This window comes from Camelus ferus, chromosome 22 (genome assembly GCF_009834535.1).
Source record: "Camelus ferus isolate YT-003-E chromosome 22, BCGSAC_Cfer_1.0, whole genome shotgun sequence".
NCBI classification, from domain to species: domain Eukaryota; kingdom Metazoa; phylum Chordata; class Mammalia; order Artiodactyla; family Camelidae; genus Camelus; species Camelus ferus.
In genome coordinates, this window is record NC_045717.1 from 15,226,714 (window position 1) to 15,250,673 (window position 23,960).

Here is a 23,960-nt window from a genome sequence, read left to right on the forward strand (position 1 = left end):
GATCAGGGCCTCAAGAGCCTGATACAGCACTGAGCATTACCGGGGGTCCCCTAGTAGTGTCTGCAGCCGCATAGTGTTAGAGGATTTGAAAGTGGGCTGGAATCCGGCAGGACATCGACCTCCACTAGGGGGCTCCCATGGCCCCAGTCGGGCTGGGATGGGTTCAGAGGTCCAAGAGACCCTTGGCGGGGGCGTCACTGGGTCATAAAATGTGGAAGGTTTGGCGACAGGAGGCTTCTCGGGCCAGCCCGACTCCGTGGGCTCACTATAGAGGGAGTGTGCTGGGGTTTTGGGAACCTGCCGAGAGCCGGTAACGGGAACCCTGACTGGGATGGAATCATTTTGGCCAGTGCCTCAGAAGGCCCTGGCCCAACCGCATTCCCCGCGTCTGGGACAGGGGGCGCGGTCCGCGCTTCCGGGGCTAGGGGGTGTGGCCGACCGGCAAAGGCGTTGTCTGGGGCGGGCCCTCCACGGTGTGGGGCGGGGCGACGTGGGACTCGGCTGGCGGCGACGGCGGCTGCAGGAAATCGGGGCTGGGCCCCAACGGCGCCCGCGCGATCGCATCCCAGTCCCCGTCCCAGCCGAGCAATCCTCAGGCCGGGCCATGGACACAACGGAGCCGGGTAGGCCGTCCGGGTTATGGGATCCGAGAGGGGCCTCCTCCGACAATACCCTCCTTACTAAATCAATGAGCACCCCCTCCCTGCCCCTCTCCGTTCAAAAGCTGGGAGAGGAGTTCCTGAATTCCCAGGACACGGGGATCCTCCACTGTGGGGACCCCCCAACCTGAGGAGGGGCCGGGGACACCAGTCCCTGACCCTCTCCCCTTTGGAGTTTTCACCCCTGATGCCTGGGGGAGGGGGGCCAGGAAGGGGAAGTGGCTGCTTCTGCTTCTGATATTTGTGATGGGGGCAGGGTGTCACGACCGCTGATGGAGAGGGCAACGCGGCAGGATCCCCACCCGGCTCCTCCATTGCCCCGGGAGGGGGAAATGCTGATTTGGGCCCCCTAGAAGGGGTGCCTGCGGCAGAAATGTGGCAAGGTCCGAGTTTGTTTCTTCCTGTCTTTGTGTCTCTGCTGTGCACATTGTGTCATCTGGTCTTCATGCCTCTCCTGGTTTCAGTCTGCCTGTGTGTTTCTGCCGCAGGCCCTTATGCCGGTTTGTCCCACGTGCATTTCCATCTGTCTAGCCCGAGGTCCATGTGGTCCCATTGTCAAGCCAGCTCTCTCCCCGGAGACAGTATGGCTGTATCTGGGACATCTGTTTTGTCACTTTGCTTCTGGGCCCGTGCATATGTGGTGTCTCTGCTTCTCTGAGCAGCTGTCTCTGTGTTGGGTTGTGCCTGAGTTCATCTGCCTGCCCAGAGTCGGTGCCACCCAAGCCCAAGCTCCCTCTGTCCCAGCTCAGATACCCACCCCATCCCACACTCCCCCCCCCCCCCAGGGGCCAGAATTCTCTTTCTCTCTCTCCCTCTCTCTCTCTCACTCTCTCACCCGCCAAACAACCAACCAAGCTGCTGTGGGTGGAGGGAGGCTTCCATTGGCCCATGTGTGATACTCCCCTCCCCAAGGGCTACCCCCGGCTCCAGAGAGCAGAAAGAGGTACAGCGATATCTTCCGGAGCCTGGACAACCTCGAGATCTCACTGGGGAACGTGTGAGTCTGAGCCTGGGTCACCCCCATTTTCTGCCGGGATCCCCCATATCCCTAACGCTGTTAAGGACCTGCAATTTCTGGATCCACTTACCTAATAACCCAAGAAGTCTAAGATAGGGCCCTCCAGAACACCTGACGATCCCAAAATTCAACCCCTCAAATCCACTAGAAATCACCAAAGTGGTCCCCCTTAAAATATTTGAGAACCTTACCCCACTTTATGAACCCCAAAATTACCTGGGACCCTTCAAATTCTATCTCAAGTCCCATTAAAAAAAATCACCTACTTCCTCCCCCAAAACCTTATCCCTCAGGACTCCCAGATACACTAAATGTCACAGAGGTGATATTCAGGACCAACCCCAAACTGCCCTGGGGGTCCCCAGCATCCTTAGGTGAGACAGGCTGGGTGGAGGGTGGCATCCTGACACTGTTACCTCCCAGGACCTTTGAGATGCTGGCTGGAGACCCTGTGCTTTCAGGAGACCCAGAACCTGACAAGACCCCCACAGCCACTTCGGTGAGGGGCAAGACCAAGGGGGCAGAGAGGAGGGAGGCCTCTGGAAGGAGGAGATTTACGGAGGTGGGGCTCCTGCTCCGCTTGTTCCTGAGTGCTGTCTCCCTCCCTCTCAGACCAGTGAAACCAGCCATTGGAGTGTCTCCTCCGCAGAGGGTCCTGCACCCCTTACAGGTAGGAGAATTTGAGGCCAGGGGAGTAGGGGCAGAAAAGGGTCCTTCCCTCAACAAGTAATCACCAACTACTTGTTCCATGAATTGGGGACAGCAGTGCACACAGCAGATCTGAACACCTGTCCTCAGGGAGCTCCCAGTGTGGGTGGATAATCAGTATAAAATTTCAGCCTGGACATGTGAAAGCAAAGAGGTGTTTGGGGAGCCATAGGGTGTAGAACAGGGGCTACCAGTATAGTCTGAGGACTCAGGAAAGGCGTCCAAGGGAGAGTTCAAAGGTCAGAGGTCCATTCGTCTGCCACAGGGGAGGAACTGGACTTGCGGCTCATTCGGACCAAGGGGGGCGTGGATGCAGCCCTGGACTATGCCAAGACCTGGAGCCGCTATGCCAAGGAGCTGCTGTCCTGGACTGAGAAGAGAGCCAGCCATGGTGAGAGCCCCTTCTGCCAGGTCCCAGGCTGCAGGCAGTGTCCACACCCTGCCTGATTCAGACCCCTGCTATCTGCCTCCAGAGCTGGAGTTTGCCAAAAGCATCATGAAGATCGCTGAGGCTGGCAAAATGACAATCCACCAGCAGGTAGCCATGAGCAGACCTCCCCAGGGCCCAGGCCCTCCAGAACCCCAGCCAGACCCTCCTAGAGCCTCAGCATCCTCCAACACCCATCACCCTCCCCCTCCCACACCAGAGCCACATGCCACTGCAGTACATCTACGCCCTGTTTCTGGAGCATGACCTCAGCCTGGGAGCCCTGGCCCTGGAGACAGTGGCCCAGCAGAAAAGAGATTACTATCAGGTAAGGGGACCCTCCATGCATCATTCCATCCACTACCCCCCACGGGATGCACTGTTACCATCAGCACCATTTTGCTGATGAGGAAGCTGAGACCCAGGGATGCTGAGGAACTTACCCAAGGTTACCCAGCAGAGATTCAAACTAGGCTTCCTGTGCGATTGCAAAACTGTGCTTTTGTTTATCTGAGGACCAAGGGGCAAAGCGCTGAGTGTTCCCAGGAAGAGAGCCTTGGCATCTGAGTCCAGGCACAAAGGATGAAGTGACCATTGAGGCTTTGTGGAGACACAGGGGTGAGGGTGAGCAGATCTGAGGGAGAAGACCTGGGAGGGAGAGTGCAGAACCAGAAAAAATGTCCAGACAATGAAAGATACGCAGCCTCAGTGAATGGAAAGACCAAGTGTACCTGAGACAGCATCCCTGTTCCCCATCCCTGCCAGCCTCTGGCTGCCAAACGGACTGAGATTGAGAAGTGGCGGAAGGAGTTCAAGGAGCAGTGGATGAAGGAGCAGAAGCGGATGGTGAGGCCCAGGGTGGTGGGGGGCAGGCTGTTGGAGGAGAGGAAGAAGCAATGACCACGTCTCTCCTGGCCCTCAGAACGAGGCGGTGCAGGCCCTGCGGCGGGCCCAGCTCCAGTACATGCAGCGCAGCGAGGACCTGCGAGTACGCTCTCAGGTATCCCCTGAAGACTCGGGCCCCCAGGCTTCGCCGGGACCCAACAAGCAGCAGGAGCGGCGGCGGCGCTCGCGAGAGGAGGCCCAGGCCAAGGTGAGAATTCGGCCCCTTGCCCCGCGCCCCCGTGCTTCGGCGCCCCCCGCCCCACCCTCTCCCCTACACTCGCACGGGGCCTCGGTTTCTCCAGGCTCAGGAGGCCGAGGCGCTGTACCAGGCCTGCGTCCGGGAGGCCAATGCTCGGCAGCAGGACCTGGAGGCCGCCAAGCAGCGGATCGTGTCACACGTGCGCAAGCTGGTGCTGCAGGGCGACGAAGTGCTGAGGCGGGTGAGATCCTAACCCGAAGGCTGCCGCCACAGTCATTCACCCGGGCTGGGCGCCCCGTGCCCCTCAACCGCCTCCAGGGCACCAGGACCAACTCCCTCTCTCTAGACAGTTCCTGCCCCCAGACCCTGACTGCACTTCCCACTCCGCCCCCTCCCATGGGGTTTTACACACCCCGCCCCCCTCCAGGATGCCCCACCTGGGTTGTGACCAGACCCCCATCCCAGCTACGTGCTGTTGTCCCCAAGCCTCCTCCCACTGCCGGGCCCCGCCCCCAAGCCTGGACCATGCTGGTATCTGTCAGGGTCAGGCCCCGCCCCTCTCACACGCGGTCTCCGCCCCACAGGTGACCCTGGGATTGTTCCGGCTGAGAGGGGCTCAGGCAGAGCGTGGCCCCCGTGCCTTCGCCGCCCTGGCGGAGTGCTGCGCACCCTTCGAACCCGGCCAGCGATACCAGGAGTTTGTGCGGGTGCTGCAGCCCGCCTCCCCGCCTCCCCCGCCACCCGCCTTCTCTTTCCAGGAGTTCATGTACAGGTGGGTCCCCAGGAGCAGGGTCAGGTAGGAGTCCCGGAGACACGGTGCCAGGCTATTGGCACTGTGGGGCTGAATCTCAGAGTGAGAACCCTGAGGCTCAGTACTTGGATTTAATGCCAAGCACTCTTTATTTGGGCAGCGTTGTCCCAGTCTTGGGACGGTTGGAAATTTGGGGTTACTGCACTGAGGACCACAATGCTAATGGGTGTAAAGGCTTGGCAGACCCAAGTGCTTGGAGTTGGGTCCACGATGGGTTGCTTGGATGATGTCATTCCAGCCTAGTTTCCTAGTTATCAGAGCCCTCAAACATCTCCTTTCAGTTCCCCTCTGGACACAAAAAAAAAGCTCTCTGGTCCCCCACCTCCACGGCTGGATGAGAGTGCAGCTGAGCCAGGCCCTTGGGAGGACACTGGCACAGGCTGGCAGGGTGAGTGCAGTGAGGGGCAGGCTGGAGTGGTGCTGGGACAGGGGGCCGTATCTAACTGACCTGTCCCCTTCTAGGAACTCTGGGCAGCGATGTGGACAGCGTGAGTGGTAGCAGTGAGTCTCAGCCCTTGGACTCTCCCACTTCCAGCCCAGGTGGGGCCAGGACCTAGCCCTGACCCACTCCCAACCTCTGACCATCCTTCAGCCCCTGGCTAGGCTCTGACCCTCAGTCCCAAGCCCACACTTTGACATCTGATCTACCCCACACCCCTGACCTATTTTCTCAGCCTCTGATTCATTCTCTTTTTTTGTTATTATTTTTTTATTTTTTGGTTTTTGAGGGGCAGGTAATTGGGTTTTTATTCATTTACTTATTTTTAATGGAGGTACTAGGGATTGAACCCAGGACCTTGTGCTTGCTAGGTATGTGCTCTACCACCGAGCTACACCCTCCCCTTGACCCATTCTCTTGATTCAACTTCTGAACCACCCCCCTCAGGTTGCTGACCTATTCTCCAGCCCCTAACCCCTGACCTGTCTGACCCTCTTCCTGACTTCTGACCCTTTCCCTAAGGCATCTGTGGGTGGTTTTGGAAGGCTAAAAACCAGGAATGTCTCTTTAGCCGTGGTGCCTCCCCATGGCCTCTGTGACCCTCAAGCTCTGTGCCCCTCCGACCAGGCTCTGGCACGAGGCGGCTGGTGAAAGCCGCATCCATAGGCACCGAATCTTCTGATGACTTTGAGGAGCGAGACCCTGGTGAGGCTGGAAGCAGTGAAGGGGTGGGGAGTGGGGATGGACTAGGCACCGCTGACCCTGTCTTCCCGCAGATCTGGGAGATGGGCTGGACAATGGGCCAGGCACCCCCTTCAAGAAATGGACACTGTCCTGCGCAGCCCAGACCCACCGGCTGCGCCGGCTGCGGGGCCCAGCCAAGTGCCGAGAGTGTGAGGCTTTCATGGTCAGCGGGACCGAGTGCGAGGAGGTGCGGCCTGGGCCAATGACCTGTTGACCTCTGCTGACCCTCAGTGACCTGAATCCAGGCACCTCCTTGACCTGAAATCCCTAAGACCTTCCCACCCCTGGGACCTGCCCTGATCTGATGATCTCTTATGAGCCCCCTGTTCCTGCTGTGGATCCCTATGACCTTCTCTTCCCCCACTGACCCCTGATGACCTCCCTATCCCTGTGATCTTCCCCTCAGTGCTTTCTGACCTGCCACAAGCGCTGCCTTGAGACTCTACTGATCTTCTGCGGACATAAGCGGCTTCCAGCCAGGGCCCCCCTCTTTGGGGTCAACTTCCTGCAACTGCCCAGGGTCTTCCCGGAGGAGGTGCCCTTTGTGATCAGCAGGTGCACGGCCGAGATAGAACAGCGTGCCCTGGGTGTGCAGGTGCCACCTTGACCCTTGACCTTTGACCTTTGACCATCCCCAATAGTGATCCAGCCCTCTCAATGGCTGGAATGCAAGCCAGATGTCCATTTCCCACTCCTGCCCTGCAGGGCATTTATCGGGTCAGCGGATCCCGGGTCCGCGTGGAACGGCTATGCCAGGCTTTTGAGAACGGCCGAGAATTGGTTGACTTGTCAGGGAACTCGCCTCACGATGTCTCGAGTGTTCTCAAGCGATTCCTCCAGGAGGTGGGTGCTCAGCGGCTCAGGAGTCAGGGGCCAGGTGGGCTCAGGCTGAGGACCCTCTGCAGCCCACCCATACCCTTGTCCCCCCTGCCATTCCACCCCCAGCTCACTGACCCTGTGGTCCCCTTCCACCTCTACGACGCCTTCATCTCTCTGGCTAAGACCCTGCATGCAGACCCTGGGCAAGACCCTGGGACCCCCAGCCCCAGCCCTGAGGTTATCTGCTCGCTGAAGACCCTCTTGGTGCAGCTGCCTGACTCTAACTACAACACCCTGCGGCACCTGGTGGCCCATCTGTTCAGGTGTGCACTGTCCTTGACCTTGACATGAGACTTCTGACCTAAGTCACGGATCTGTGACCCCCTTCCCTGGACATGCAACTACTGACGCCTGACACTGACCTCTGACTTGCATGTGTTTTCTGAGCTCTGAAACTCAATACATGACTCCTGACTTTGGGTGCTGAGTCCAATCCCCATCACTAGGCATGTGGCTGCTAGTTGCCAACAATGACTGAGACTACTTACTCATGACTTGGGCAAGTCGCCACTAGCCTGGCTTGTAGGTCCTACCTGATCACTAATAACCATGCACTCTGCCCTGACCCTTCTCCTCACACTGTCCCCAGGGTGGCTGCACAGTTTAAGAAGAACAAGATGTCAGCCAACAACCTGGGCATCGTGTTTGGGCCGACACTGCTGCGGCCGCCGGACGGTACAGGAGAAGCCACTGCCGGCCCTGTCACCTGCCTGCTGGACTCCGGGCACCAGGCCCAGCTCATCGAGTTCCTCATTGTGCACCATGAGCAGATCTTTGGGACTGATGAGCTCCTCCTGGCCACTGAGCCCCCGCCCCAAGACCCCAGCCCACCCACTGAGATCCTCCCACCCAGTCCCCAGCTGCCACACCCACAACTTGCCCAGGACTCCCTGCCCCCATCCCTAACCTGGGACCCCAACCCAGACCCCATGCCCCTTAGTGCCCTGGAGAAGCATCCTGAAGTCACGCCTCCAGAGGTAAGAACCCGCTGGGCCCACAGAAATGGGGAGACCCTTCTCGCCATTTAATCCTCTCACTCTACTGTCTGCCTTCCTTCCTTTCCCTTTAAAATTTTCTATTCCATTCCCTCCTTCCTCTCCTTATTTACCCTGTGCTCATTCTGAAGAACGGTGAGGAACAGAGTGATAGGAAATAATGGAGTGACAACTGGGTACAACGTTGCAGAGATACTAACATGGGTATCATTCAATCCTTCATCAGAATATTTACTAAACACCTTGGACACCTACTATATGCCAAGCATTGTTCTAGGCATGACAGATACATCAGGGAGCAAAATATTCAAAGGCCCCATCCTCTTGGTGCCCACATTCTAGTGGGAAGGAAACCAACAATAAACAATAAATATGATACAAAGTCAGGTATACAGGATGTTACAAGGTGATGAGTACCATGGAAAAAAGAAAAGGTAACATAAGGTAAGAGACATGGAAGGCACCAAGGTAAGAGATGGAGGGCAGTTTGTAGTAGTAAATAGGATGCTGTGGGTGGGTCTCATGGAGAAGATAGGTTTGAGCAAAGACTGGAAGGATGTGAGAGGGGAGTAAGCCAGGTGGAGATCAGGGGAAGGGTGTTCCAGGCAAAGGGAACAGCCAATACAAAGTCCCTGAGATGGGACCATGCCTAGTGTGTTCAGGGCACAGCCCCACACTGTAATGAATGAGTGACAGGACAGTGGCAGGAAGGGAGGCTAAAGAGGGGTGTTCCAACCACCACTGGCTGCATGCCTATAAGGCATGGGTGCTTGCCCAGTAAGTGTCATGAGAGGCAAATACCGTTAGTAAAAACCACTTACAGATGAGACACCTATGGGGGGCTTCCTGTCCCTCAGATCCAGCTACACCCAGCATTCCTGAGAGTTTGGATCTCTCCTACAGCACCCCAGAGCTGGGAAAGGGGGCTGCCAGCAAGGTGTAGGGCTCTGAGAACTGGAATACTTCAGAAAGTGCTCACGACATGTAGGAAGAATTCCAAGTGCTATTAGCATTTAGCAAAAGGATAAACTAAAAAATATACAGATAAACTAAAAAGCAAGTCTAAAATTGCAGAAAGCAGAGAAGGATGGAGACCATAGTTTACTTGTTCTGAATGCAGAGATGGCTGTCACTTTCTGGGCTGGTCTTCTGCTGAACAAAGGCATTCCTGCCCTCACAGAGTCCACAGTTGAGATTAATGGCACTGCTCTTCGCAGCGGGGCGAGCAATACACTCTTAAGGACATCATTTCTCCCCAGATATCAGAACTGCAAAGTAACTTTGGCAGGTCCAAGAGTCTGGAAGAACTGGGAATTTATTGCTGGGTTTCTCATTCTTGGGTTTCTCCTTGCAGATTCCGACCCTGCAGAATGACCAGGGAGAGGAAATAGCCAAAGACACCAAAAATGAGGGAGGGGAAGGTGAGTGTTTTGGGGGTAGCCCCAGGGTTCTAGGGCTGAGTGATGACAATGGGAAAGGGAGGAGTATCCAGAGGACTTAGGGGTGCTCAGCACTGGCCACTCCATCTCACAGCGTCCAGCCAAGGCTCCGAGGACTCATTCTTGGGGACACAATCCCGTGGCCACTTCAGCCGCCAGCCTGTGAAGTATCCCCGGGGGGGCATGCGGCCTGTCACCCACCAGCTGTCCAGCTTGGCCCTAGTAGCATCCAAATTGTGCGAGGAAACCCCTGTCACATCAGTGCCCCAAGGGAGCTTGCGGTGGCGAGGACCGGGCCCTGCTGCCACCTCCCGTGAGGGCAGCCCTCTGCGCCGCACTCCACTGCCCAAGCATTTTGAGATTACCCAGGAGACAGCCCGGCTACTCTCCAAGCTGTACGAGTCTGTGCCCAAGGCCACCTGCTGCCCAGACCCTCAGACTGAGGAAGCTGAGGACCATCTCTGACCAAGATGCCCAGGACTGAGGAGATGGATTCACTTCTCCCCAGGAGTTCAGTGTTGCGGTGTCCGGAGCATTCCTATGTGGAAAGACTACACCACCCAGTGGAGGACTAAAACCCTTTTTTGGGGCAATGTACAGGGATCCCCCCAACAGATATAAGTCAATGTCAAGCATCAGGGCAACTCAGGTTCAAAGGTCATTCAGGGTCAACATTCAGGGTCAAAACATGTCATAGGATCCTTGAGGTCACCCTAGTCTCTAATCCCTGGGACAGAGGTGCTTTTTGCTTCTTTGGTTGTGGCCACTCCCCATCTCTGTCTGCCTCCTTAGCTGATCCCAAGTGACCAGCTCTTGGAGGGTGTGAGCAACGCAGACTTAACATCCTGGTGGTGCCTGGGGTCTGGTGGCCTCTGAATAAACTGAGTCCTTTATACCCTTGAGTGCCTTTATACCCCTGAGTGCTAGGGAAGAGTGACAGAGGAGAGGTCGGTGAAATCCTTCCGCTCCATTTTACCGACCAGGAAAAACAGACCCCCTTTCTTTCATCCCAGAACACCCACGAGAACCTACCAGCAGTAGGGGCTGTGCCTGGGCACCTGGCTGAGTCACATCGGGGCCGCCCTCCCAGAGCTCCGTGTCCCTGATCCGGTCCTGCATAATCAAACAAATATAACAAAGTGCAGATAACTGGGACAATGGGGCTGTGTGCTCTGGGCCGTGGGAGCCCAGGGCCGCCACAGGCGTGGGCTGAGCAGGGAACAGAGCTGCCAGGGGCGGGATTTCGAGAAATTTGAGTGTGGTCGGACGGTCAGCTGCCGCCAGAAGGTCCACGGAGCAAGGGAAGCCGCAGCGCGCGATAGCTCTGGGCCGAAGAAGCCGAGGCGGCGCTGGGGTCTCGGCGGTGGGAGCCGGGTCGGATCAGGGCGTGGCTTGGAACTCGGCGACGGATTGGACACGAGGAAGCGGGAGGGGTGGGGCCGGGGCGGGGGCGCGGACCCTGAGACCACCCGGAGGTGGGCCCCGGCGGCGCGAGGTCACGGCGGGAATTCTCCGGCAGCAAGTGACTCAACCCCGCGAAGGCCCAAAACTGCGGGCGCGTGAGGTGTGCGGGGACGAGGGGTGGGGGTCCTCCGCCGGAAGTGGAGGGGGCGACCGAGGGGCAGCGAGGCAGGGAGGAAATGAGGGAGCTGTGGTTCCGGGCGACCCTGTCCTCGCCAAGGAGGCGGAAGCGTGACTCCCCCAGGTGGTGGGGACGGGGCGGGGCTCCCCCAGGTGGCGGGGGCGGGGCGCGGGACCCCGCCTCCCGCACTCTCTTGGCCTCTCGCGCCCGGCGCACCCAGACACTCCTCTTCCCGCGGCGGTCTCCTGGTCATGGGTCTCCCACGCGAGGCCGCCCGGTCTACGGCGTGACGGACGGCCCAGGTGAGGCCGGCACGGACGGGGGAGAGTGGGCGCGGGGTCCGGGGAGGGTGCGGCACGTGTCCGCAGGGCCCGGGCACCGCCCCCTCCTCTCCTCCGTTCTGCTCCTCCCCCAGCCTGAGGGCTCCGGGAGACCCGGCCAGCCGCCGCCTCCCTGACCGCCCCTTTTGTCCCAGAGGCCGTCGGGGTCCTCGGTCCCACCCAGGCCGGCCCAATTCCCCGTCCGCTTCGGGAGCGTTCACGCCCAAAGACCGCCGCCCGACTGATGGGGCTGACTCACTACCAATCTGATTGCCCGGGTCACCTCCACGCCCCAGCACCGACCGCCTGCCCGGTCCTAGCAGTGGCCCCACCCTGTGGCTCTGCTCCCTGCACTGACCCCCAAAACCAAACTGACCCTCCCTTACCTATTTTCACGGCTCACACCCCTTTGTCCTGCTCTAGCCGCCCCCAGCACAGATTGGTGGTGCATGGGCAGATGGGTTTTATTTTGCTTCTTTAGTTTAAAAAAACAAAACCAACCAGCTGTTTGATTTGGGTGACATCTTTATAAAAGTCATTAGTAATTAAGTAACAGCTGCCCTACCCAACCCCCCAACTCAAGAAGCTCGCTTTTCTAGGTCACTCTGCTCCCCACCACTGCCACTTTGCCCCGAGGCATCTGAGTTTGAGACCCTTGTCCTTCCTGTCTTAACCTTCCCTCTGGCTGCTGTTCCCTCCTGTGTCCTTCCACAAGAACACAGGGCTGCCTTACCTCTCCCTCTGTGCCCTTAGATGGTCACCATGGGCCAGTGCTACTACAACGAGACCATCGGCTTTTTCTACAACAACAGTGGCAAGGAGCTGAGCTCCCACTGGCGGCCCAAGGATGTGGTTGTGGTGACACTGGGGCTGACTGTCAGCGTGCTGGTGCTACTGACTAACCTGCTGATCATCGCAGCCATCGCCTCCAACCGCCGCTTCCACCAGCCCATTTACTACCTGCTCGGCAACCTGGCCGCAGCTGACCTCTTTGCTGGTGTAGCCTACCTCTTCCTCATGTTCCACACGGGCCCGCGCACAGCCCGGCTCTCACTGGAGGGCTGGTTCTTGCGACAGGGCCTGTTGGACACAAGCCTAACGGCATCCGTAGCCACGCTGCTGGCCATTGCCGTGGAACGGCACCGCAGCGTGATGGCCGTGCAGCTGCACAGCCGCCTGCCCCGAGGCCGGGTCATCATGCTCATCGTGGGCGTGTGGGTGGCGGCACTGGGCCTGGGGCTGCTGCCTGCCCACTCCTGGCACTGCCTCTGCGCCCTGGACCGCTGCTCACGCATGGCCCCCCTACTCAGCCGCTCCTACCTGGCCGTTTGGGCCCTGTCCAGCCTGCTCGTCTTCCTGCTCATGGTGGCCGTCTACACCCGCATTTTCTTCTATGTAAGACGGCGGGTTCAGCGCATGGCAGAGCATGTCAGCTGCCACCCCCGCTACCGTGAAACCACGCTCAGCCTGGTCAAGACTGTTGTCATCATCCTGGGTGAGTGGCACCTGCTTCCCCCCAACTCCTGCAAGACCTGATAGAGCATGATGGGAGGGGTGATTTGGGTGGGGAATATTCTCCTAGGAAGTGATACCTGAGCAGAGACCTGAATGTTGAGCAAGGGAAGACTACCAGGCAGAGGGACCAGAAGCTGAGAGCCCCAGACAGGACCAGCCCAGGACCAGCCCAGCACCTCCAAAGAGAAGGCCCACATGGCTGGTCTGCGAGGAGAGAAGTTCAGCATGACATCGAAGGGCACAGATAGGAGTCAGATTTTGTTCTGAGTTCCGTGGGAAGCTCTTAAGAGTTCTTAGCCAGGAGTATTGAGTTCAGTCTGGCTGTGGAAAGTATAATGGTCTGAGTGAGAGAGGCACACACACCACCCCCAAGAAACAAAGAGCAACTCTTCCCAATCATTCTTTTCCCCCAACCGAGTAATTGGCTGGTCCCACAGTGGCCTCCTTTCCCCCACAGAACAAATCTCCATGTAGAAATCTCCAGGGTCTGGTCCACCATGTACCCACTTAGGAAAGGTGTCCCTCTGGCAGACAAATCAGAGAAAGTTTCCCCTCTTAGCATTTCTGCCCCATCACACCACAAAGGCAGCAAGACAGGCAGCTCTTCCCTGCAAACTGCACAGCTGTCAACCCAAGCTCTGAGACCCCTCCAACTCTGAGCTGTGGCAACAGCTGGCCCTGCTCACGTCAGGCTCCATCCCGCAGGGGCGTTTGTGGTCTGCTGGACGCCGGGCCAGGTGGTGCTCCTTCTGGATGGTCTGGGCTGCAAGTCCTGCAATGTCCTGGCTGTGGAGAAGTATTTCCTACTCTTGGCTGAGGCCAACTCACTGGTCAACGCCGTGGTATACTCATGCCGAGATGCTGAGATGCGCCGCACCTTCCGCCGCCTCCTCTGCTGTCTGTGCCTCCGCCGATCCACCCACGAGTCTGCTCACTATACACCCTCCACCCGGACAGGCACCAGCACTCGCATCATGCTTTCCGAGAATGGCCATCCCCTGATGGACTCCACCCTTTAACTAACCTTGGACATCAGCAGAGTACAATGAATGCCAGATCGAAACCCCTGGCCACTTGTGGATGTGCCTGGCTCTACCCAACCCGCAGGCCAGACTTAAATGCAGACTTTCAGCCCAGAATGGCATGGAACCACTGCCAACCCCTACCTGGGCACATAACTGTGCCTGCCCCAGGGCTTGGGGGTTTGAAGTCATCTAAGCACACAGGAGAGAGTTAGGTGGGGTGCAGGAATCTGCCTCTTCAATCATCTCAGGTTGTGGGGCTTTTTAACAGACATTTTTCTATTTTTACTGCACATCCCTGGTAAACCCTGTGGACTGCTTCCTTGTCCCTGGTGGTGTGGGTGATAAGAGTGGGAAAGATGAGGTCTCTCTCAGGCCACACTGTCCAGTGCAACAGGGTAACAAGGACGGACCATGGATGCTCCATCTGCCTGAGGCTGATTGTTTAGGAGCACAGACTGAGGAGTGCTGAGCATCAGCTGGGAAAGGTTTTTGGCCCCTTGCAGCCTCCAGGGCTCTTGTCTGTCCCCATTAGAACTGAGGGGGGTCTACAAGGAGGGCATGATATAAGGAATAAACCTTTCTTTCCACTCTGAGGTCTCCAAAGCATTTTCTGTTGTCAACTTAATACAGTCTGTCTGTCTCTATGTCCCAGAATCATCCACCTTGGCTCAAACTGAGCTGGGATCCTTCAGCATGGCTTCTTGGCCCCATTCTCATTCCCCTTTGGTCTCTACATGGCTGTTGCTCCATCTCTCTCGTTGGAGTCTTGTGTCTGTTCCCTTTTGCCTCCGTCTCCTCCACCTGTTCCCCTGCCTTCATCTTGCCACCTGCCTCTGTCTTCATCCTTTGGAGCCCAGAGTGGTCTGTGGCCCCTGTGAGCCCTCTCTCTCCCGCCTGCCCCTTTGAGTCCAGGATGTTAACAGAGGTGTGTTCATCCCATTATCCCCCACTCCATCACCTACATACACACCTGTGGGCTAGGGGTAGTGATCTCCATGGAGCAGGATGCAGGATTTGAGAATTGCCATTTCTCAAGCTCCTCTGATGTGCCTGGCACACTGATGAGTACTTTAGGTGCATTATTTAAGCAACACCTGCATCTCGTGGCATAGGGATTATACTTACTTTTCCGTGAGGACAGTGGCTCAGAGGTTGAGCTCTGGCCTGTGGTTCCACAGCTTCAAAAGGAGACAGAGATGCATCAAGGGACTAAAGAGGCCCCTGGGGAAAGGACTTCAGATTCCCACAAAGTCCAGAGTTGGCCATAAGTACAGCCTGGCTTTCCCAACTTTACCCTGAGGCCTCAGATGTACCAGACCCATGATGAGCCCCCTCTCAGATACTACAGAGGCACTCTGTGAAGCATAGTGTAAACCAGGGTCTGGATTCTCTGCTTCCATACCTAGCCAGAATTTGAACCTAGGCCTCCCATCAGAGACTGAATTCATAAACTACTAAAGCATGTGTTGCTGAAGGACCAAAAACCTGTAGGTCTTTCTACATTAAATGGGGCTGCGTTTCCCTTTGGGAAAACTTCTGCCCTACAACAACTCTGTGAGGAGGCAAGAATGAACTGGGGTGCAAGGTGCATCTCCAGGGTCCAAGGTGGGCAGCATGGCTCCTAGGGCCTGGGACCTGACTCCAGAAGTGATGACCCAGGCAGCACCTTCCACATGTGGATGGGCACACACCCAAGAAAGAAACAGTCCTTGTCTCCATGGAGCTAGCTCCAGGCCTGTTGGACAGAAGTATCACTTAGGGCACGGAGGCAGCCAACCAATTCCTATAGCGTAGCAAACCCCAGTGGTCACCAAAATGTAGCTCTGTTTCACCTGCTCTGAGCCGGCTGTTCTTGCATCAGCATCATCCAGGTTTTAACCTACAATCCTCTGGTCTCCTTTGGGATCTTGTCCCATCAGTTTTTCCCTCTCTTAGAGGCCTCTCCTCTCAACCAGGTGACTTCAAGTTTTTGTCTCAGATGATCCCTGAAGCTTTCAATTCCCTCCCCACACCGCTGTTCTCTGAAAGACGCCAAAGTTACCGACTCTTTTCAGGCCTCCTGTGTAGTGCTACACTAGTGGCTGACCTTTTGTACAGGGTACCAGCACTCCATGATCCCCACCTGTTCTAGTACTTCCGGTTCCTGGGCCAAGTGTTGGGTTTCCTTCATCAGGGAGCTTTCCACATTGTTCTTACACTAGCTCACATCACTCATTTCCGTTACCTTTGGAGTGTCCAAACCCAAAGGGAATGGAGATGTCTGCATTTCCTCTCCAGCAGCAATGGGAAGAAGATGGGCCCTATCCTGAAGGGTTCCCAGGATGCTGAGGTCCCTTTATGAACCTGCATCTGGAGTCTGTCCTCAGAACAAAGAGGCTCTAGGAGGTCCCATGACTCTGGAGAAGTGATTTATGTCCAATCTGTTCCTTTTCTCTCTCACAAGAATCCTTCTCTGATGCCAGGAGTCCTAACAGCTAGAAACGAAGGCCTGTGAAGAGCCACTCTGATTTGGGGTGCATCACAGGGTAGGTTCTCAGCAAGCATCCTTCATTCACTTAGTAACCACGTGCTAGTGGAATGCAGCAAAGCAAAAAAAACTTGATAAACAAGTGAGATCACTCTTAAACTAGACCTTGAAAGGGGAATAAAATTGATTTCTGCGGCTGGGAAAATCACTCAGTTCTATCTTCCTGGCCACCATCACCGCATATACCTGTATCCCCTCTGGAGTGCTGGCAGGGAAGGGGAAGTCAGGAGAAAGGGAGCCCTAGTGGCTGCTGTGGGACTGAGGATGAGGGGAACATTGGCTGACTGAGCAGGGGTCTGGGGCTTGACTTCTGGAGATCAATGAGGGGGTGTTGATGGGCTCTGAGAGGCATGGGGGGCGCTGAGAAGGAAGGGATGGCTTGGGAGAAAAGTGGGGTGCTCGAAGAAGTCACACTCTGAGATGTGTGGGTCCCTGAGGAGTTGGGGGTCTAAAGAGAAAAAGTAGAGGCTCTGAGGAAGAGTGGGGGCTCCGAAGAGACTTGAGGGTCTCTGAAGAGATGTGGAGGCTGTGAGGAGACGTGAAGGGCTCTGAGGAGGAGTAAAGTGCCCCTGAGCGGGAGTGGTTGCTCTGAGGAGGTGCAGGAGGCAGAGATGTAGTGGGTAGGGGGTAGGGGGCCTCTGAAGCAGAGCAAAGCCAGCATCGCTCTCTGGCTGGAGGGGAGGAGGGGCGTGGAAAGCGCTGTTGCCTCGGCAACCCCCAACAGAGTCCCGGAGGTTGAGACGGGCTGTTAGGGGCGTGTCTGTGGGCGGTGCGCGGCCTCCTGGGAGCCGGCGGATGGCTGGCGGCGACAGTGGGGTGTGTCCGTGGGCGGGCCGCGGCCGCCTATTTGGCGGCGGTTGGCCAGAGGCGGTGGCGGAGGGCGGGGCCTGGGCGCGCGCGTGCGCGCGCGCGTGCGGAGCATAAACGGCGGCAGTTGGGTATAGAGCTAGCGCGAGCTCTCCAAGCTCGTCGGCTCCTCCTTAAGCTTCTGCCGGGCCACGCTGCTCATGGAGGACCCGCAGCGCCCCGCGCCGCCGCCCCCTGCCCCGCGCCGCCCGCCGCCCGGGCCTTCGCCGGACTCCCACACGAGTGATGTCCTGCAGCAGATCATGGCCATCACCGACCAGAGCCTGGACGAGGCACAGGCCAGGTGCTGCGCGGGCTCGGCGAGGGCCACCCAAAGTCGCTTCAGTGAAGGGGGCGGACCGAGGGGCCAGGGCCGGGGCGGTTGGGTCGTGAGGAGGGTGCAGGGTGAGAGATAAGGTGAGTCTCTGGGCAGAGAGGGAGAGGACAGATGTGAGGGGCTTGAGGAGGACTGAAGAGGGGTTCCGAGGCCGGAAGGATGTATGGGGGTAAAATGGAACGGATTGAAAGGAGGCTTATGGGGCTCAGTAGTGGGTGATGGGTTTCAGAAGCTCGTCCTGAGGTGAGAAGGATGGGTTTGAGAACATTTTGTGGATGGAGAAGAGAGCTTTATGGTGAAAAGTGGTTGCAGGGTTTATGGCATGTAAGGGAAAGAGAGTGTTGAGGAGGCGTAAGTTCTGAGAGATGGGTGCACACGGGATCTGTGAAGGATGGACCACTAAATGGATGGATCAGTGGGATTTATGAAGGTAGGAAGTTTCGAGGGTAGATAATGGAGAGTTAGTAGTGGGAAACAGGACTCGGGAATGTCCAGATGGGTGATTCGGTGTGGGAACCATTTGGAAAAAAGGTTAATGGGGGAGCTGGGTGGGGACAGAAGACCCTTTTTTAAAATTAATTTGGCAAATATTTCTTAGACACTTACTGTGTGCAGGCACTGAGCTGGGTGCTGACATAGTCATGGCTCTCAAGCTCATGGTTTGAGGGAGAGAAAATAAGTAGCAAAAACAAGTGTAAGTTGTGAGAAAAGTTGTAAGTAAATGGCTGGCATACTGTGGGAAGCCAGGTGGAGAGGGTACAGCACCTTCAGAGGCCCGGAGGTGGGAAAGGGCGGGGAAGAAAGCAGAACCAAGGACTAAAAGCCCTGAGTAGAGCCAAGAGAGTCTGGAACCAGATCACATGGGGCCTACAAGTCTCAGGAAGGAGTTTGCATTTTATTTCAGTTGCAGTAGAAAAAATCATAGCAGTTTTAAGATCACCTGTCCCACTTGTCAGGCAGCCAGGATTGGTAGAATCTACTTTACAAAGCCACCCATTGTATTTGGGACCTGCTTAAATTGTTAGAAAGTAGGAAAGCACTGAATGACCTCCTTTTGGAGGATGAGGCCTTGTTGAATGGGACCTGTTTTGGGATGAGGGATGGTCCCTGTGGATGGGACCAGGGCCTGGTGGTGTGGACTGGGCAGTGCCTAGAACCTTCTAGTAAAGAGGGGTTACAAAGCCAGGTGAACAGCAGCCCCAGGAAGGAGGAGGCAAAGTAAAAGATGGATATGGCATGCATTTGTTCTTCAAACTTTCTTTCCTTTGTTTCTTGTATAATGTTGACTCTTTCCACAATTTCATGGTCTCTTTCTGAGAAGTTAAGAGTGTCATACACACACACCATCACCACCACCACCACGACCAGTGGAGCATTGTGCTAGGTACTTCAGAAACCAAGATGGCTAAGATGTTCTCTGCCTTCTCAGAGCTCATTCAGGAGTAGGGTGTGTGAGAGACTAACTTATAAATAGTCATCATAATAGAAATGTGCTGAGTAGAGATAATTCCTGGCACAAAAGAGCTGGGCCAGGAGAGGGTCCCCTTCTGTGGTGCCCTGTCTGCTGAGACAGGGCAGTCTGAGAGCAAGGACTTCATTGTAACTTTCCTTTGTATTCCCAGGGCTGTGCACAATGCCTGGCACCTAGCATTAGGTAAAGTTTTGTGGCACTTAGATTCTGGACGGATTGGTGGTAGCTGGGAGAGCTGGGAAATGGGCTCTTCACAGTCCGGAAGCACAGAGGCAGTGCACTGGGTGTTTGCAGAGCCACACCCACCCAGTGGTGTATTTCTTCTGTCCTAGGCAAGGAGCTGCTCAAGGACTGAACTCCGCTCAGATGTGACCTTCCTCAGGCTTCGGTCACCCCGGCACAGCCCCGAGGCTGCTACTTTTTTCTGGTAGCAGTCTTTTGAGGTCCTAGGCTCCCCAAGATAGGCATTAGAATGGAATGCAGCCAGTCACCCTTGTCTTGGCTGTTCTCAGAAAGACTTCTTTTTCATTTAAGGCTAAGAAACATTATACTTGCTTGGCAACATAGCTGTTAGGCAACTGGTTCCTGGTCTCTTTCTGAGGTAGAAAGACCCCTGGGCTTTTATTTGAGACTTTGGAAGCTTCAGATTTGCCCTACTCCTTGCATCATCTTTTAAGTTTTATTTGTTTGTTTGTTTGTTTTTAAGGGTCAGGGCTGTCCAGCTTTGCTTTCCTCTCCCCACCTGCAGGTGGCTGTCTCCAGAGCCAGGAAGGCCTATTTTTTTTTTAGGTAGAGAGAGGTAATTAGGTTCATTTATTTATTTATTATTATTATTTTTTAATGGAGGTACTGGAGATTGAACCCAGGACCTTGCACATGCTAAGCATAAACTCTACCACTGAGCTATACCCTTCCCCCCAGCATAGCCTTTAGATAAATTCAAGGTCCTAAATGTCACCCAAGCCCAGACACCAGTCTTCAGTCCTCAGGTGGGCCACTTACTCCACTCTGGAGAAAACACAGCTTGGGTAGATCTTTTCCTCAATAATAAAGCCTGCAGCCTGGTAGATTATCCACTTGGGTGGGGAAGCGGATTGTGTCTTTCCTGATCAGCCGAGTGGGGGAGGCCTCTGCAAGTCTTTCTGACGCTACCCTCTCTCTGCCCTGCCGACCCCTTCACAGCCCCAGCAAGAAATAATTTTAGCTCAACTGGCCAGCAAGAAAGAATTTTTTGTCTCAGATATTAGGCCTTCTCAACTTTTTTTGTCACCATAATTGTGTTTAAAGAAGGAATGCACACCTATTCTCCTTAAACTTGGATTCTTACACTTTTCTGCATTATTAAGAAAGCAACTCTAAGCGCTTGTGTGTAATTCATTTTGTCATTATAGCTGAATAGTCTTCAGAGTAGAGAACTGTTTGTTGCTCTTCCTTCTGGCTACCCAGATAGTGAAGGGACACTGGGGACTTTGGAACGAACCATTTTGGTTTAAATTCAGCCCAAGTCAGCCGGAGACTTCCTGTGTAAGAGGTAACCAGTCTCCTTGAACGATCTTCTGACCTTCTTTGGCTACAGCCTGAGCTTTTCCTGGAGAAGGGACAATTTTGTGTCTTCTGATTTGGACCTATCACTGATCACATTCTCATTCGTTTTTTGTTTTTTTTTTTTTCTTTTCTTTTTTTAATTTTTAAAATTTTATTTGGGGGGGGTAATTAGGTTTATTTATTTATTTTAATGGAGGTACTGGGGATTGAACCCAGGACCTTGTGCATGCTAAGCACACATTCTACCACTGAGCTATACCCTCCCTGATCTCGTTCATTTCTTATATGGGACCCAGAAAGCAGAAAATTTTCTCTCATTTGCCAAGGATTTTTCTGAGTATTTTGCACTACCATGCATAGCCTTATTTTTTTTTTACAATAATGCATTTTTATAACACTTTACAGTTTGCATAGGTTTTTTCATTGACTTTTTTTGTCTTTAAAAAGTTTTATATTTTTAGTTATTTTCTTTTTTTTTTTATTGAAGTACAATCAATTACAGTGTGTCAATTTCTGGTGTACAGCACAAGGTCCCAGTCTTGCATATACATACATATATTCATTTTCATATTTTTCATTGGCTTCTCTTGACTGCCTTTTTGAGGGGTCCATGAGGGTTATCAGACTAGGGTTGAGGGCTCCTCTGTCAAGCCTGTCAGGTCTGTTGGGCTCCAAAGATCTTCCCTCCTCCCAGTGGTTTTAACCAGTGTTTGAATCACAGGCCCGTTGGAGAATCTGGGGCAAGCTCTGGGTCTTCCACCACCCTCAACAGCATGCTTGTGTAACACACCTTTGAGAATCCACAGGCCTCAACTGCCCTGGGGCCTGGAAGTTGCCACTTATCGGAGGCTGCTAGACTCACTTTCTGCCTAGTAGCGAGATTCCTAGGAAGTCAGTGTGAAAACTCTAGAGCTGGGAATGCTGAGGGGTGAGTTTGGGGGAAAAAAAGTTGGGAGAAAAAGGAAGCAGAGTGATCAGCAGTGTTGTCCTGGAGCCCCAGGCTCCATACCTGATGTTCTGGGAGGGGCACCTGAAGAGGGCTGGCCCTTCAAGTCATTCTGGTGGTGGTGTCACAAGGTTGGCAGATCTGGCTCCAGTGGCCACGTCCTGACCCCTCACTTGGAAGTGCATGCGGGTTCTCTGGAGAGCTATTCTGTCCCATACAGTAGCCACTTGCCATGTGTCTTTTTAAATTAAAATGAGTTTAAATGAAATAAAATTAAACACTCAGCTCCTCAGTTAGCCTAACAGTATTTCAGGTGCTCAGTAGCCACGTGTGGCTAGTGGCTACCATATTAGTGCAGATAATGAACATATCCCTCATAAAAGGAAATTCTGGACAGCGGTGCTCTAGAGCAGTGCTTCTCAGCGGGACCAGCAGATCTCTGTGGGAACCTTATTGCATTGCAGGTTCTGATGTAGCAGATCTCAGCGGGGCCCAAGAGTCCACATTGCTAACCATCTCCCAAAGGGGCCACTGCTGACCCCAGACCACACTTGGAGAAGTTGGTCTCTCAGGAGTGGAGATGAGAGTGTCTCATTTATTTCAATTTTCATAAATCAATTTATCTAGTAGATGGTTAATCTGACAAATGGAAATTATTTTTGAGCCTAAAGTGTGTTTGTGGGCATATGGATTTTAAATTAATCACAAGGGTCACAAATTAGCATTGTTTTGCCCACTTAAAATAGAAAGAAAATTAGATGAACAAATAAAATTCAGAAAATAGTTGATTTTTTTCTAGATGAAACATTTGATCTGGGGCCACAGGGCCCTGTTGTTTCAGGGTCTATTTCCATTTTCAATCCAAGGTAATCAGGTTTTAGAGGTTCCAGGGTTGTTTCTGTATTTCCTTTACGTAGTCTATAAAACCATAGCTCAACTTTGTGTTAGTTTGTAGAGTTTGAGTGTAATAGAAAAAGTCCACTGGGGAATGGTAATAAGGTTTTTAGAGCAAGAAGCTTTACATATAACAAATAAAATTATGATGGAGAACGGTCACTTTTATACGTGTTTTAGGAGTAAGCTGTATGGTAGTGGGGTGGTGTACCTGAAACTAAAAAGATGATATGTAGAAGTTGGCTTCTGGACAACATAACAGATACTACATTTAGGGCCTTCATAGCTTTCCTTAGGAAGAAAAGGAAATTATTTTCTCTGAACTTTTTTTCAATTTGATTTTTACATATATGTCTTCTTAGGTATTTTCTACTAGTAAAAATTTGCATGCCTTACTTAATTCCTCCGGTATTTCTGCAGACTTTATTTATAATATGGATCAAATTCTGAACCTTAAAAGGAGATAATGACATAATTTTGACTACCCTTAGAACTTACCCAAGTGGCAAGTCGTGTACTATCAACTGAATGGTGTGCCCCTGCTTCGGTATCTCTGGGACAATGAATACGAGAACGTAGACCTTTAGAAGGATGCACATTAATGCACATCAGCGAGCTTCCAACTTTCAGCACAACCACCAAAGAACGCAAGGAGTCAGAAGAGGAATTTATGGTTTGGAATTTCCTAAAGCCAGATAGCATTAGCACGAGAGGATCTATCAGTCTGAACCCCGGAAGTAGATTTCAGAGCTGACGTTTTCTTTTTCTTTTTCATCACCCCTAGGGAGGTTTGGTAGATACCAGCCGACTTAGTGCCCAGCAGTCCTTGTTCTTAGCCTGCTTGCAGGTTTTAGCCTTGCTCCTAGGGTAGCATGCTTAGCTTGGCTTGGTCTAGAGCCAAAGGAAGGTCTTGCTGTCCTTGGTGTATTTTTCCTAAGAGTTGGATTTTATTGGTTTTAAAACAGTTTCCTAAAGTTATCTAGGATCTCAGCAAAATCCCTTTTGAAGTGGTTTTATCAGTAAGTAAAGCAGCATGCAGAATGTTTGAGAAAAGTCTCGTAAATGAGAAGGTACTATTCATTCATTTAAGTGACAGTTACTGAGTGCCTCTGTTAGAGTACAGTGGTTGTTGATGACAATGGAAACCATGATTTCTCTCATTTAAATTTCCCAGTAACCCTACGAAGTGGGTAGTTTCACTGAGTTTCTAGATGAGGAACTTGACGTGAATGAGTAAGAACTTGGCTGAGGTCAGACAACTAGTGGAGAGGACATGGCGGTTGGATGGAGATTTGGCCTTGTTCTCTTGAACTCTGGTGCCAACCTGCCACCCTCCCTGCTTTCCCAGTGCTCCAATAGGCTCACTGGTATTTAACATCACTTCCAGCTCTGAGGAGCTCAGAGGTGATCCAGTGCAATTAGTGGGTAGACAGTTGGGCTAAGGCTTCAGAAGATGTTTTTTAAAAGGTCATTCTCACTAATTTAATCTCACTTGCTCAGTAAACCTTCATTTTGTGCCAGATCTGAGGATGCAGCAGGGAGTCCTGAAAGCTCACAAATCAGGAGAGGCAGACACGGGAGAGAGGGTGACCAGAGAATGGGTGATGAAGCCAGGGAGAGGGAGACAACCTGTCAGCCAGAGGAGAGCTTGTGGTGTGTGGATGACGGGACACTAGAATCCACCTGAAGTCAGGCTGCGGGACAGAAGCACACCCCTAGAAGATGACTGTGATGTGGATGAGAGGCTTT

At 53.8% G+C, this 23,960-nt stretch overlaps 3 protein-coding genes across 10 annotated transcripts in view; all 3 read left to right on the forward strand.

Annotated features, from left to right (window-relative positions):
• Positions 1-475: 475 nt before the first annotated feature.
• Positions 476-10,098, forward strand: GMIP (GEM interacting protein). Of its 2 annotated transcripts, XM_032465152.1 has the most exons (21): positions 476-623; positions 1,572-1,656; positions 2,101-2,176; positions 2,290-2,347; positions 2,651-2,776; positions 2,859-2,923; positions 3,033-3,140; positions 3,578-3,658; positions 3,735-3,905; positions 4,000-4,137; positions 4,481-4,668; positions 4,989-5,095; positions 5,170-5,247; positions 5,774-5,851; positions 5,923-6,077; positions 6,297-6,485; positions 6,596-6,733; positions 6,836-7,032; positions 7,359-7,746; positions 9,119-9,185; positions 9,298-10,098. In XM_032465152.1, the coding sequence occupies exons 1-21, from the start codon at positions 605-607 to the stop codon at positions 9,666-9,668; spliced, it is 2,883 nt and encodes a 960-aa protein (XP_032321043.1). In that variant the 5' UTR covers positions 476-604; the 3' UTR covers positions 9,669-10,098. The 2 variants fall into 2 exon arrangements, with proteins under 2 accessions (XP_032321043.1, XP_032321044.1); XM_032465153.1 differs by lacking the exon at positions 5,774-5,851.
• Positions 7,682-14,238, forward strand: LPAR2 (lysophosphatidic acid receptor 2). 4 transcript variants are annotated; one of them, XM_032465154.1, is made up of 4 exons: positions 7,682-7,746; positions 9,119-9,185; positions 11,859-12,600; positions 13,326-14,238. In XM_032465154.1, exons 2-4 carry the CDS (start codon positions 9,171-9,173, stop codon positions 13,637-13,639), a joined length of 1,071 nt encoding a protein of 356 aa, XP_032321045.1. In that variant the 5' UTR covers positions 7,682-7,746; positions 9,119-9,170; the 3' UTR covers positions 13,640-14,238. The 4 variants fall into 4 exon arrangements, with proteins under 4 accessions (XP_032321045.1, XP_014407522.1, XP_032321047.1 ...); XM_014552036.2 differs by lacking the exon at positions 7,682-7,746 and having other exon boundaries at positions 7,753-9,185; XM_032465156.1 differs by lacking the exons at positions 7,682-7,746; positions 9,119-9,185 and adding an exon at positions 10,257-10,767.
• A 2,655-nt stretch (positions 14,239-16,893) lies between these two features.
• The window catches only part of PBX4 (PBX homeobox 4), a 37,619-nt gene continuing 30,552 nt past the window's right edge, over positions 16,894-23,960 (forward strand). Inside the window, exon 1 of one of the 4 annotated variants that reach the window (XM_032465160.1) lies at positions 16,894-17,322. In XM_032465160.1, coding sequence (XP_032321051.1) covers positions 17,180-17,322 — 143 coding nt within the window. In that variant the 5' untranslated portion in view covers positions 16,894-17,179. The remainder of the gene's footprint in view (positions 17,323-23,960) is intronic. The other 3 variants (XM_032465157.1, XM_032465158.1, XR_004314269.1) reach the window with 3 other exon arrangements.

Excerpts from the sequence above, each read along its gene's own strand:
- GMIP (XM_032465152.1), top strand. Across the intron at positions 2,177-2,289 it reads AGACCCCCACAGCCACTTCG|ACCAGTGAAACCAGCCATTG; the intron begins GTGAGGGGCAAG and ends CCTCCCTCTCAG. Across the intron at positions 5,852-5,922 it reads CTTTGAGGAGCGAGACCCTG|ATCTGGGAGATGGGCTGGAC; the intron begins GTGAGGCTGGAA and ends GTCTTCCCGCAG.
- LPAR2 (XM_032465154.1), top strand. Across the intron at positions 12,601-13,325 it reads GACTGTTGTCATCATCCTGG|GGGCGTTTGTGGTCTGCTGG; the intron begins GTGAGTGGCACC and ends TCCATCCCGCAG.